Source organism: Vipera ursinii (genome assembly GCF_947247035.1).
Source record: "Vipera ursinii genome assembly, chromosome: 3".
Lineage (NCBI taxonomy): Eukaryota > Metazoa > Chordata > Lepidosauria > Squamata > Viperidae > Vipera > Vipera ursinii.
This window is the reverse complement of record NC_139516.1, coordinates 26,772,643-26,786,444: the sequence shown is the minus strand read 5'-3', so window position 1 is coordinate 26,786,444 and position 13,802 is coordinate 26,772,643. Positions and strand designations below refer to the sequence as shown.

The 13,802-nt window shown below is 36.5% G+C and overlaps 1 protein-coding gene across 2 annotated transcripts in view; it reads left to right on the top strand.

The window, feature by feature from the left end:
- The window catches only part of DHX35 (DEAH-box helicase 35), a 39,040-nt gene that overhangs the window by 17,536 nt on the left and 7,702 nt on the right, over positions 1–13,802 (top strand). Inside the window, exons 9-18 of one of the 2 annotated variants that reach the window (XM_083358026.1) lie at positions 976–1,088; positions 1,258–1,485; positions 2,450–2,546; positions 5,066–5,224; positions 6,049–6,259; positions 7,210–7,334; positions 10,806–10,860; positions 12,608–12,703; positions 12,988–13,082; positions 13,436–13,513. In XM_083358026.1, coding sequence (XP_083214152.1) covers positions 976–1,088; positions 1,258–1,485; positions 2,450–2,546; positions 5,066–5,224; positions 6,049–6,259; positions 7,210–7,334; positions 10,806–10,860; positions 12,608–12,703; positions 12,988–13,082; positions 13,436–13,513 — 1,257 coding nt within the window. The remainder of the gene's footprint in view (positions 1–975; positions 1,089–1,257; positions 1,486–2,449; positions 2,547–5,065; positions 5,225–6,048; positions 6,260–7,209; positions 7,335–10,805; positions 10,861–12,607; positions 12,704–12,987; positions 13,083–13,435; positions 13,514–13,802) is intronic. The other variant, XM_083358027.1, reaches the window with a different exon arrangement.

Here is a 13,802-nt window from a genome sequence, read left to right as displayed (position 1 = left end):
TTCTCAGTAAAAAAAAAATGTGTGGATGACTTTTTTCTCCTAGCTAGGTACTGAAAGCCACAATTAACCTCAAAAGTATTTAATTGGCAATGGTTATCTTGTATAAAGCTTAAAGATTTGAGTTATCTCTACTTGGCTGAACTGCGCACAAGAATTCCTTTTCAGAAAACCTGCAAAATTGCATTTTAGTTTACTTTAATATAAATTAGATCCTTTGTGTGTGAGTGAGTTATTGAATAAATGGCTGCTTTTATGTTCTTTCAGTTCTGTCTAATTTTTCTACTCATTAAAAATTAAAAGGCTGCAATTTTTGTTTGCCAGTGATAATTGATGGAAAATAATTATCCATTAGTAATGTAAGTAGTAAATAAATTTCTGTTATTAATCACAGTAAATGTCTTCAGAACATTAATTATTGGACTGAGTAAATCTAAAAAAGAAATACAGACCACACTGCTAATTTGAAAAATTTGAGTTGTATTTCATATGGTTAGTATTTTATATGCTTGTGTTTTATAATACATTATGTGTCTACATAGAATGTAGAAAGTAGCTTAACTGCATATTTAATATGTGTCAAGTATGCAAATAATATCTCATAAAATTTATATATACGTATAAATTTGCTTCCAGTTAATTGTAATTGTAACTGGTAACTACATTTTTATAAACAAATTGTTATTTTTAAATTTACCAAAAATGAAATTTAAAATGTTACTAAGATTGCAGATAGATAGATAGATAGATAGATAGATAGATAGATAGATAGATAGATAGATAGATCATATATGCGAGTTATATATGCTTTATTAACTATTTGATGTTATTTTGAAAATATGCTGCTAGAAGGATTTGGTTTGCACAAAAAATCCATGTTTTTATTTTATACTTATATATTTGTCCTTGGATTTCCAGTATTTGATAAGTGTGTTTCCTTTAGCTGGTGTCGATGGTGATCATTTTACTGTCCTTTAGAAATTTAGGGATTTCTTTAACCAAAATGAGAGCAGTGATCCAAGCAAAGATACCAGCATGATCCTCACTGTGGAAGGAAGGACGTTTCCTGTGGATGTCTTCTACATTCAGAGGTCGGTTCCTGTTTAATGCTTAAGTGGTGGTTAGAAGAGAAGTCTGGTTGAGAAAGGACGATTAAATGGATCCTTTAGGTATTCTTGGGCTTTGTTACCAACACATTTAGGATATAAACCTAAATCCTGTTTTCCAATTGACTGTATCTCTCTCCTATTTTGTGAGCAGCAGGCGCAGACTTGAGTGGAGGAGGGCTTCAGGAACCTTCCCCCGTCCCCTTCTGCACCGGCCAGCTGGAGCAGACTTCAGACAAGTGCTACGGGGGCTCGGTGGAATCTTCATGCTTTTCCTCCCCTGGAACCTTAATTCTCCCCTTCCCCCTCCACAGAAGGGCTATGGGCAAGCTTGGCAGCACCTTCATGCCCTCCCTCCTCCTCCACAGAAGGAGATGGAAAGGTCCGGTGGCAGAAGTGGGCTTGTTCTTTACCTATGCATCCGCATGCTTGCTTTTGCACTTGGTGCTGAGCAAGAAATGTGGATGTCATAGGTGGATAATCTTTTGCTTGTCCCTTTATGTTCTTGTAACATCGCTACTTTTACAACTGACTAAAGTGAGAAGTGTTCAAGTTAACTGTGATAAAAAGTTCTGGAAGAGTAGCCATATTAATCTATCATAGATAAAACATATTCTGCAGCCTTCTTGAAGCAAATGTATTATTTCTGTTTGAGGTAATACATTCTGTTGGTTAGTGCTTATTTCATTAGCTTTGTAAATTGATATGCATATACAAATATACTGTAATTTAGTGAGTTCTTTTTTACTTTGAATGCTATGTGGAATGACACATATTAGGCACTGGAATCTAGATTTTCCACCACATTCTATTTCAAATATTTTTAAAATATTTCCTTGTATGATCCTGCCCATTCCAATTCTATGATACAGACGTATGGTTGGGTAAGATTCCCTACATAAGATAACAGCAGTTTTAATTCCTGCTTTCTTGTTGAAAGTATAAAAGTGGCTTGTGGACTAATAGTTACTGAAGGCCATTAGAACCAGATTTTGAAACTCGATATAGATTACTCACATATGCTGTATTTGAGCGTATATTGATTTTGCATTGTTTAAAGATTAGATTTGTAATAATATGCTAAAGGATATTTACTTTTTGTTGAACTGTTTTTCCCCACCAGTGTGAAATAACATTTTAAGCATGTGCATATAAATTGAATTATAGAATGTATAGTAGTATTAAATGTTTTATGAAGAAAACTGAAAAGAATAGTTAGAGTTAATTTTTTGATCCTGCTCAAAGGATCAAATCTATTTGTATTTCCTTTAATCCTGGTGATAAGTAGAAATTGTATTTCCCTTTATTGAGAAATTTATTATGTTTTTTTCCCTTTCCCCTAACAGTCCTGTTCCAGATTATGTGAAGTCAACTGTGGAAACGGTCATGAAAATTCATAATTCAGAAGGTGATGGAGATATACTGGCATTTTTAACTGGCCAGGTAGATGCAAAATAAACTTTGCCTTCTTGAAAGTATTGGTTTGATATAAGATAACATGTTGACTTTATTTCATGCAAAATTGCTGATCACATCTAGCTTAAAATATTGGTTATATTAAGATTGCCAGAATCTAGTGATTCTGAGAGGAGGCTAGTGAATTATAGTATTAGACTCTATTGGCCTAGAATGTTGTGATTTGTGGTTATATCAGGAGGATATGAGACAAGGAAAGTGTATGTATGTGTGTATGCACATGAGAGGCACATACACACTTGAGGTAGTGCAAATATCAAATGTAAATATTTAGGCATTTTCTTTTATTTGCCTATTTTAGAATAATAATTTAGAAGAGTGAGTAATCTATGAATATTTCTTCCCTGCCTAGGGTGCAATAAATTAAGTTTCAGTTCTCCAGAACTTCCCTTTGGCTTCCAGTGGGTATCAGATAATATGGAGATGTGCATGATACAGGAAACCAGTTTAGTTCTGAACCTGGAATAAAGCAAGGCATTTTCAAAGATTTTGCCAAACTGTTTTGAAATGGCCATCAGTCAGCGGAAACATATGTAGAAAATTTTAAGCTGTTCTGGTTTGGATAAGTGTATCTCAACCTCAGCAACTTTAAGAGGCATGTGTTTCAAGTTCTAGAATTCCCAAGCCAGTTGAAGTCCACACTTTTTAAAGTTGATAAAGTTGAGGGACACCGGTTTAGATGAAACAGATTGAATTGAGTAAGGCTGATGTGTGTTGTTCATTCTTTTTCCTTCTTGGTATCTTGCACGAGTCTGCCCTCTGTAGTCTTTTTCTTTTCATATAATCTTATTTGCCAATGTCTTTAGCAGTTTCCCAAACTCTCCCTCAACATTTCTTCCTGGAACAAAAGCAACCCTATTTAAATGTGTGTGGAACAAAGCACAAGAAATACGTGTGCCAATTCAGTACCAGCTGTTTTATGCACAGAATGGTTTGTGCATGAATATTTTATGATTGCTTGCTACCCAGAATCACTTGTCCGAGATGGGTGGCTACAGAAATTGAATAAATAAAATAAATTTATACTTCTAATCTTTACTCATGGTGTTTATTGCTTTTTGAAACTTAAGCAAGTTCTTCACTTCTAGCTTTAATGGATCAAGGCAACAGCATATACAGTAGAAGTGGGGATCTAAAGTGAAGACGTATGTGACGTTACCACATATTTTTATATCTGAAAAAATTGTAGGATATGATATAACATGGACTGGGAATGAGGAGAGCAATTGGAATGTGCTTAATGCATAGTTAAAATGTGTTTAATAATTAGAAATATAATTATGAATATTATAGGCCTGCTTCACACAAAAAGATATTTTAACAATCAATTGGGTGAACTCACTTTTAGCAGTTTCTATTATATGAGGAAATATATTCCTTTGCATTTAGATTGATTTATGACAACACATAATTGTCACGTTATTAGTTCAGAGGAAAATTCTACTTACCTAACCTGCTAGGTATGTAAACACTGCCTGCCAGCTTATTTCAGAGCATTTGAAGAGGCCATTTCTGTTGTTCCAAAAGAGTAGCATGTGAAGTTCATGAAGTTGTCCACACTTTTAATAGATGGAATAAGCCCTAGCAGCTGTTTTCACATGTTAGTGACATATGCCTTTATTACTGAGGAACAGAATAGCACTATTAAAATGTCCTGAAGTATGTATGATGTATCAAATAAATGAAAATTTGGGGATTGTTTTGTGCAAAAGACCAGAAATCATAATTTGGAATGAGATGAAAAATAAGAGATAAGGCATATTCTACCGCTGTGAACTATTTTTCTGACAAATGAGAATAAAAAAGACAGCCATCTACTGAAACATTTGTGCACATCTAAATAAAGGTGGCAAAAATCTAAAGAAGCTTGAAAAAGAAAGTTTACCTGATTTCGAAGGCCACAAATATATACTTTCCATTAAACTGCAGGAAAATTATATTTAAACTAAAAATGAAAAGAAACACTGCTATCATGTTACCCCTAGTCTTTCTCTTCATTAAACTAGACATACCCAATTCCAGCAACCGTTCCTTATATGTTTTAGCCTCCAGTCCCCTAATCATCTTTGTTGCTGTTCTCTGCACTCTTTCTAAAGTCTCAACATCTTTTTTACATTGTGGTGACCAAAACTGGATGCAGTATTCCAAGTGTGGCCTTAATTTATACTTCCTTTTCTGTTTATCTGTTTTGTATGAAGTCATCTAAAACAGCCAGATAATTGTAACAAGGCTCTAGTATGAATTTTCCCATTCTGTTCTCTGTACTATTGGACTACAAAGTATTGTGGCATATTGGAAGAAAATCACTTTGATGTTTGGCATCCTATTAACACAATTAACTGGCCTTTTTAAGATCATGAACAGGGAACAAATTTTTTATGAGAAGCTATTAGATGTCTCCTTTAAGAATAGTTCAGCCCCATGATATGCTCTTGAAGGTACAATAAATATAATTTAATCTGTCAATCACTCAACTGCTTTTCTAGGAAGAAGTAGAAACAGTTGTTTCTATGTTGATAGAACAAGCTCGAATCATCGCTCGCACAGGCATGAAGAAGCACCTGCGCGTTCTTCCTATGTATGCTGGATTGCCTGCTAGTGAGCAGATGAAAATTTTTGAAAGGATGCCTCATAATGTGAGAAAGGTAAAGTAATGTACTTATTGTTCCTAAATAGCTTTGCCAAGCCTGTTGCTTGTATTGAGGCTGCACCTCCCAGTATTTCCAGTATAAGCATTCTGGACAGAAATTATAGAACATTCCAGTATCAGTACATTGGAAGGTGCCAAGCTGGGTAAGGTTGCTGTGTGCGTATTTGTGTGTAGAAATTTCATAGTTAATTTATTAGGATAGGATATGCATAGAGATGCTTTATATTACCATTGAAAAATATAGAGATTATTATACTTTATATCATGTTCAAAAATGTATCATCATCTAGGACATTCCAGACCATAATTTGGCTGTTACAAATGCTGAATGCAAACCAGACAGATTGGCTACAGTGGCATATTGTTAAGAATATGACCACTTCATCTGCATCAGTCCCTTTTCCTTGCTCTCCCCCCTATTTTAACCTACTTAATTATGAACTTTCCTGTTCAATGTCAGATGAAAGAACATTTGTTCTTAATTTTATTTTTTAAGAAGGAAAGTAGAAGTGTAGCTTTCCATCTAACTGCTAGACTATTTATTCTGTCTTTAAAAATCCATTAGTAATCTGCAGTTTGTACAGATTTAATGTACAAAATAATGCTTTACTGAAAAGTTTTCAGTATTTTGAAATGGCTATTGCTGTTACATACCTTATACAAATCCAAATAAATAAATAAATAATTTCTTACATTTCTAGTTGTGTTAATGATATTGTGGATTTTAAAGCAATCTTCTAAAAAAGCCACAGTTGTTATTTTCTCAAGCTTACCTAGTTGTTTATGAGGTGGGGACTAATTTTTTTTTGGTCCTTTCAGGTGATAGTGGCTACTAACATTGCAGAAACCTCTGTCACAATCAATGGCATTTCATTTGTCGTTGACTGTGGCTTTGTGAAGCTTCGTGCATATAATCCCAAAACAGCCATTGAATGTCTTGTGGTTGTCCCAATCTCGAAGGCCTCGGCTAATCAGAGAGCTGGTCGTGCTGGTCGGAATCGCTCAGGAAAATGTTACAGACTTTACACAGGTGGCGAGCGCTTATTAGTGGAGTTTTTACTCTATTGTCAATAGTTTCACAATTGAGCCCTGTAACTTAGAATTATAATAATAAATTCAGCTTCATTGTCTGTGAGAAGATTTTATAAGTAAAGAATAAACTTAATAAACTGTTCCTTATGCAGATGGTTAAAAAATATTTCACAATTCTGTAAGAGGGAATTTTGTTGATAATCCACCTTCCCACCCCAAAATAGAATTTTATGGTTAATTTTTAATCTCACTTCCTTACTATGTTCCTCAGTATGTTATGGAAGCAGATTTTCCTGTAATTTACTTCTTTTGAAATCCTTCATATCTTCATAATGCTGCACAAGAGTTTGTACTATGGAATGCTCCAGGGAAACATTTCTTTGTAGCCAGATAAATCTTCCTTGAGAGCCAATTTGGTGCAGTAGTTAAGACATCAGGCAAGAAACTGGAGGATCCGAGTTCTAGTCCTGCCTTAGGCACAAAGTCAGTTGTTTGACCCTGAACCAGTCACTCACTCTCAGCCCTAGGCAGTGGCAAACCATTTCTTGTAAAAAAAAAAAAAAAAACCCTGCAGGAACTTCTTCAGGCAGACACCAGGAATTAACATTGACTTGAAGACCAGCAAACACCCCCCCCCTCGAATAATTTCTTACCATATTCTTCCAGCTCTGTAAAATTATATTACAGATGAAGATTTTGCCTGCATTCAGTATGTGGAGATAGCAGTGCACAAGTATGAAAAAAATATGTAAATGCTTTAATGATTCAAAAAGAGCTGCTTTGTATGTGTTTCTGTGCATTCTAAAGCACCAGTTTTAAAAGATTTGCACAGCTTTGTTTTCAGTTGGAACACTTGAACTTAACATGCATTATTGAGTTGTGGAATCTTATAATGGGACAGGATTCATGTTTAAAACTTAATCACAAAGAACTTTATTTTCTCCATAGAGGAAGACTTTGAGAAGTTGCCACAGTCCACCATTCCTGAAATGCAACGCAGTAACCTGGCACCAGTTATATTGCAGCTTAAAGCATTAGGAATTGACAACGTACTTAGGTTTCCCTTCCTCTCAGTAAGTAAAAGAACCTTATTTAATATTTAATATTTTATCATATTATCATAAGAAACAGGATCTGCTATCCTTTTATAATATAGGTAGTCCTTAACTTATGACCACAATTGAGCCCAAAATTTGTATTGCTCAGTGAGAAATTTGTTAAGTGAGTTTTGCCCCATTTTATGACTTTTATTTATTTATTTATTTTATTATATTTATATACCGCCCTTTCCCGAAGGACTCAGTGCGATTTACAGGGTGATTAAAACAAAAAATACAAAAGTTAAAAACAGTTTAAAAAATTATATCCGTCCCTGAACAAATAAAACCCCAGTTAAAATTAAAATTAAAATTAAAATTCTCAGCCTGGGCCAGAGAGCTCAAAGAGCCAGGTCTTCAGGTCCCGGCGGAATGAACGGAGGTCGGGGGCAGTCCTCAGCTCCACTGGCAGCTGGTTCCAAAGGGCAGGCGCACCCACTGAGAAGGCCCTATCCCTGGGTGTTGTCCGCTGGCAATCTCTTACTGGTGGTATCCTGAGAAGACCCTCCCTGTGGGAGCGCACTGGACGAAGGGAGCTTGATGCCGGCAGCAGGTGTTCCCTCAGATATTCTGGACCCTCACCATTTAGGGCTTTATAGGTCATCACCAGCACCTTGAATCTCACTCGGAGGGCAACTGGGAGCCAATGCAGCTCGCAGAGTAGAGGTGTTACATGGGAGTATCGGGAAACCCCCATCACAACTCGCGTGGCCGCATTCTGCACCAGCTGAAGCCTCCGAGTGGTCCTCAAGGGCAGCCCCATGTAGAGAGCGTTGTAGTAGTGTAAACGGGAGGTCACGACCGCGTGAGTGACTGTGCGTAGGGCATCTCGGTCCAGATAGGGTCGCAACTGGTGCACCAGGCGAACCTGGGCAAAAGCCCCCCTGGTCACGGCTCCTATATGGTCTTCTTTTCTTGCCACATTTGTTAAGTGAATCACTGCAATTGCTAAATTAGTAACACGGTTGTGAAGTGAATCTTGTTTCCACATTGACTTTGCTTGTCAGAAGATCGCAGAAGGTGATCACATGACCTTGGGACACTGCAACCATAATGAATGTAAGTTGTCAATTATGGATGGGGAGGAACAGGCTTCAGCTTAATCCTGACAAGACTGAGTGGTTGTACGTACCGGCATCTTGGGAAATTCAGTTTATTCCATCTTTAACTATGGGGGGTGAGGTGTTACCGCCCGTAGATAGGGCTCGCAACTTGGGTGTCCTCCTTGAGTCACAGCTCAGTTTGGAAGACCATGTAGGAGCTGTGGCCAGGGGGGGCTTTTGCCCAGGTTCGCCTGGTGCGCCAGTTGCGGCCCTATCTGGACTGGGATGCCCTGCATACAGTCACTCATGCGCTCGTGACCTCTCAGATAGACTACTGCAATGCTCTCTACATGGGGCTGCCCTTGAGGACCACTCGGAGTCTTCAACTGGTACAGAATGCGGCCGTGCGAGTTGTGATGGGGGTTTCCCGATACTCCCATGTAACACCTCTCCTCTGCGAGCTGCATTGGCTTCCAGTTGCCCTCCGGGTGAGATTCATGGTGCTGGTGATGACCTATAAAGCCCTAAATGGCATGGGTCCGGATTACCTACGGGAGCTCCTGCTGCCGGTGTCAACTTCCCTTCGTCCTGTGCGCTCCCACAGAGAAGGCCTCCTCAGGGTGCCGTCGGTCAGGGATTGCCGGCTGGCGGCCTCCAGGGGGAGAGCATTCTCTGTGGGTGCGCCAGCCCTTTGGAATCAACTGCCTGTTGAGCTCCGGACGGCTCCCAACCTTCGCTCTTTCCGCTGTGACCTGAAGACTTGGTTGTTTGAATAGGCCGGCCTGGACTAAGGGTTTGGGTTTATTTTAACTATTGTTAGGGCTAATTAATTTAATTTTCTTTTAACTTTTGTATGTTGCATTTTATTGCCCTGTACACCGCCCTGAGTCCTTCGGGAGAAGGGCGGTATAGAAATTTAATAAAATAAAATAAAAATAAAATAAATAAATGTAAATCACATGACCATGGGGATGCTGCAATGATCATAAATGTGAAAAATGGTCATAAGTCACTTTTATTGCCGTTGTAATTTTGAATGGTCACTAAGAGAACTGTTGTAAGTCGAGGACTACCTGTATCTCTAAGGGTTATGGTAAACCCTAAGTATAGCACAGTATGAAAACGAGTGATGTAAAGTGATAAGGATGTTAGACTTGGGCCATAAAGACCCACAGTCAAGCTCACTGAGGGCCTTTGGATCAGCCACTCAACTTACTTTGCAGTGTGTTATTGCATGAATCAAAAACAGCGTAGATCCCAAAAGCTGTTTTCATTTCCTGCTTTTCATATATTAGTTTAATATTACTTTGCTTCAGACTACATGTACAAGTATAACTACGGTAAGGTTTGCACAAAAACCTTGCCTCCAGCATAGCTATGTCCAGTTCTTTTGTGTTTGGTGCAGTGCTCTACAAATAGAGAAACTGCATGGTTACAAGGTGGGTTGCATTAAACAGGATTTAAAATTATGTGAAGGTAAGTAGACACACATTTTGAATTCTATGAAAAAATATTTCTCTTCAGATTTTATAAATGTTTGCTTATCTGAATGCTATCAAAGCTTCAGCTGGGTTCTCTAAATATTAAAGAGGTTTGAGTGAACAAATGGCATCAGTGGTTGGTGATAGTTTCACTTATTTCATAAAGTCATCTAGTGTAGGTATCTTCCTGGATGCCTGACTCCTGTGGAAAGTGGCAGCCGTGGTCAGGACGGCCTTTGCATAAATTTATTTTGTACACTAATAGGCCATTCCTGGATTGGGAGGCCTTGTTCATAATCACTCATGCCTTAATCACTTCCTGTTTGGATTGCTCCAATGCTCTATGTGGGGCTGCCATTGAAGACCATCCAGAAGTTGCAACTGACCCAGAATGCAGTGGCACACACAGTTTTGGGTGCCCCACAGTTCACCCAAGTTACATCAATGCTGTGTCAGTTGCATTGGCTCCCAATTGCTATCCAGGTGCAATTCAAGGTTCTGAAGCACTTTTAAAGCCCTATATAGCACAGGGACAGGTTATTTTGGGGACCAATTCTTTCTGAAGATATCAGGAAGATAATTCTTCCTGAAGCATGTCTTACTAGGTTATATAGGGTGAGCATGCTCCCCTCTCTTAAATGGTGTTATTTGATGGGAAGTTGGAAGAAGGACTTCACAATGGCTGAATTAGCTCTTTAAAATAGCTTCCCAGCACAGATCCAAGACATGGTTTTTCCCCCAAATATTGTTTTATAAATCACAAATTGAACTCTTCTTTAATCTGTGTCAATCTTTTTGAAGCCAAGTAGATTACAATAAGAGACTACTGATTCCTTCTCAAATTCATAGAAAGTCAGGTTTCTAAATTGAAAATATCTTTCTATAACAAATAGAGCAAATTATATTACTGTTTTTTTCTCTAGCCTCCACCAGCTCAATCAATGGTGCAAGCTCTGGAGCTGTTGTATGCCTTAGGAGGTAAGATGGTGTCTTTGTTTGTTTTTAATTTTAGAGTAGGTGAAAGATATGCACATTATTGCCTTTACACCTATGTATTATTTATCAGTTAACCAATTGCTTTTAATGTACCAGAGTTATAAGAACAAAAACATTTTTGCCTTTGATGCAGAACACTCTGAAGATTTACTTGTTCTGTGTCAAATGTGTGCCAATTTTTTTTTTAAGATCTGTAAATCGTTCTTTTTTTTTCCAGACCAAATGTTGAGATTGAATATTTATGGCTTTTAGTTAGTATAATATGCATTGCAGAGCTTCTTGTACATTTTTTTGCAAATGAATGCTACCCATCATTTATAGGAGTAATACATTTTGGACAATTAATCTCATTTTTAGATATTTATGTATTGATTGTTAAGTAGGTTCAGGGTACTAAAATGAAAGATGGCTAAAAAACAGAACCCTTGCCTGGAATAAATTGAAGTAAAATATACCTTGGTAACAGATCCTGAGAATTTAAATTACTTTATTTCAATATTTTTCAATTTCAGCAACTTTAAGATGAATAGACTAACTCCCAGAATTCCCCAGTATGCAGGTTGGGAAATTCTGGGAGTTGAAGTCCACCCATCTTAAAGTTGTTGAGATTGAGAAACACTACTTTACATAAACTATATGAGTAGTAAAATAGGTATTGTAAAAGAAGAAATGGAGCTTCCTTACAGAAATTAAACCTATTCTTCCTTAGCAATTGCAACACCCATTCATTCAGCTCAGTTGGCTCAAAGGGCTGCTGTTTGCTGGATTATCAGTGCTGCATTTATGTTTTTGGATCTGATACTACAATCTTATTGAGCCTTTTATATTCTTAGCTTTCTGTTTTTGTGATGGCATCTGAACTAGTGGGCTCTCATTCGTTGGCTTTGAAAATAGGTACTTCCATAAAGGCTTAGTTATGCACAGAAAAAAACATGTTTCCAATGAATAGTTTATAGTATTTAGAAAGATTGACAAAATCCTTAGTAAGCTGCAAAATTTGTTTACTAATAACTTAATGCACTTTAGAAGAATCCTCTGGTTGTCATTGCATTTTTCATATGGATTTTGAACTTATAGTCGTAATATTTATATATTCTGTATATGTGCTTCTATCTTTAGATCAGGTCTGAAAAGTTTCAAATAGCTTATGAATAATCTCTAGCAATTAAAAAGATGTGTTATTATAGTTATTATAGTTTTGTTATAAGGGAGTTAAAGAGTGGAAGGTTTGTTAATGTTTTAACATATTTAGCATATGTTTGTATAAGATTGTTATACATAATATTCTGTATTCTGCTTTGGGAAGTCGGGGGGCGAGGGAAGTGGGGAGGGGTGATGGGGAGGGGGGTTCAATTTATATGTTTCTTAAACTTTGTAAAACTTTTCAATAAAAAATATAATTATAAAGATGCAGTACATTTTATACAACAAGGTTATTGTTAAGAAATTCTTTTAAGATATCAGACTATAAAAATAATAGGAGATACTATATTTCTCTGTAAAAAAAGATATGCAGATTTCAACCTTCATAACTGATTACATTTTTATTATACGAATGGTAGGCTAAATATATAGCAACTCATATAATGCAAAGTTTCCAGGAATATGGTTTTAGCTCTGGAAAATAATGCAGCCAATAACGTCTTTCTATACTCTTAACATTTTACATTTAAGGTATCCTGAATTACCAGTATTTACATTCTGTATCATTGATTTTTTTCTCCTGCAGGACTGGATAAATATTGTCGTCTCACCGAACCTCTGGGAATTAGAATAGCAGAGTTCCCTTTAAATCCCATGTTTGCAAAGATGCTCCTAGAATCAGGTAATACATTCTATTATAAATTGTACTGTTAATTCCTCTTAATTTGTAATTAAAATGTTTAATGTGCATTTATCATTAAAAATAAATAATTTGCTGTATTATTAGATGTAGATGCATGATAGACATCTGGGTTATGAAAGTGAGCTGGGCATAGGGAGAAAGCAGTATAGCAGATATAATTCTGTTATAGCTGTTTTAATTGGAAAGATGTAACAAATGAAGCATTGCTCCATGACAATGAATTTTCTTTTCCTCACCCCATTTTTCCTTAAATCATTTTGCAGGAAATTTTGGTTGCTCCCAAGAGATTCTGAGCATTGCATCCATGATGCAAATCCAAAATATCTTCACAGTTCCTCCAAACAAAAAAGTTCAAGCTGTAAGTGCTGGTCTACACCCACTGACATAACTCTGAAACACTTCTAGACTGTTTGAATTGACTTGTACACTTCACTACCTTGTTTTCATTCATATTTTGTGCCTCCTTATTAACTATCTAATGAAAAACATTACGTGTGACTTGTGTTTTAATGATGTAGTTTTTGATATGCTTTTACTTCTGAGTACTTATACCTATTGAAATACTGTTTGAACAAAAGACTATTGCGTTCATGGGTTAGTTGAAACTTTTAAGTGCAGATTTAACCTATTAGGATTGTACTGTTCTTGAAAATTAGCAGAAAATTATTCCTGCTCCTGTTGTTTGCTATATAAAAGATTTCTCCTTTTCAGATTAGAGAACATAGAAAATTTGCTGTTGAGGAGGGTGACCATCTCACGATGCTTAATGTCTATGAAGCTTTTATAAAAGTAAGCAGCTAAACTAATATACAAAATGATCTTTGGGCTTTTCCAGCCATGATTACAACTGATGTCAATATATACCAAAATATCATTTGCAATAATTAATATTGGATGAGTTTTCTAAAGTTTATAAAGTCCATTTTAGTTGTAATGAAGGCAAGAAGCTCAGCACAGATAACTGAAAACCCCAAAGTATTGTGATTTTAGAGATTTAACAGCATGTTGTGTGTTTAGTAGACATACTTCTTTAACAATCATCTCTTTTACAGCAAGAGATAGGAACATGTAATATTTA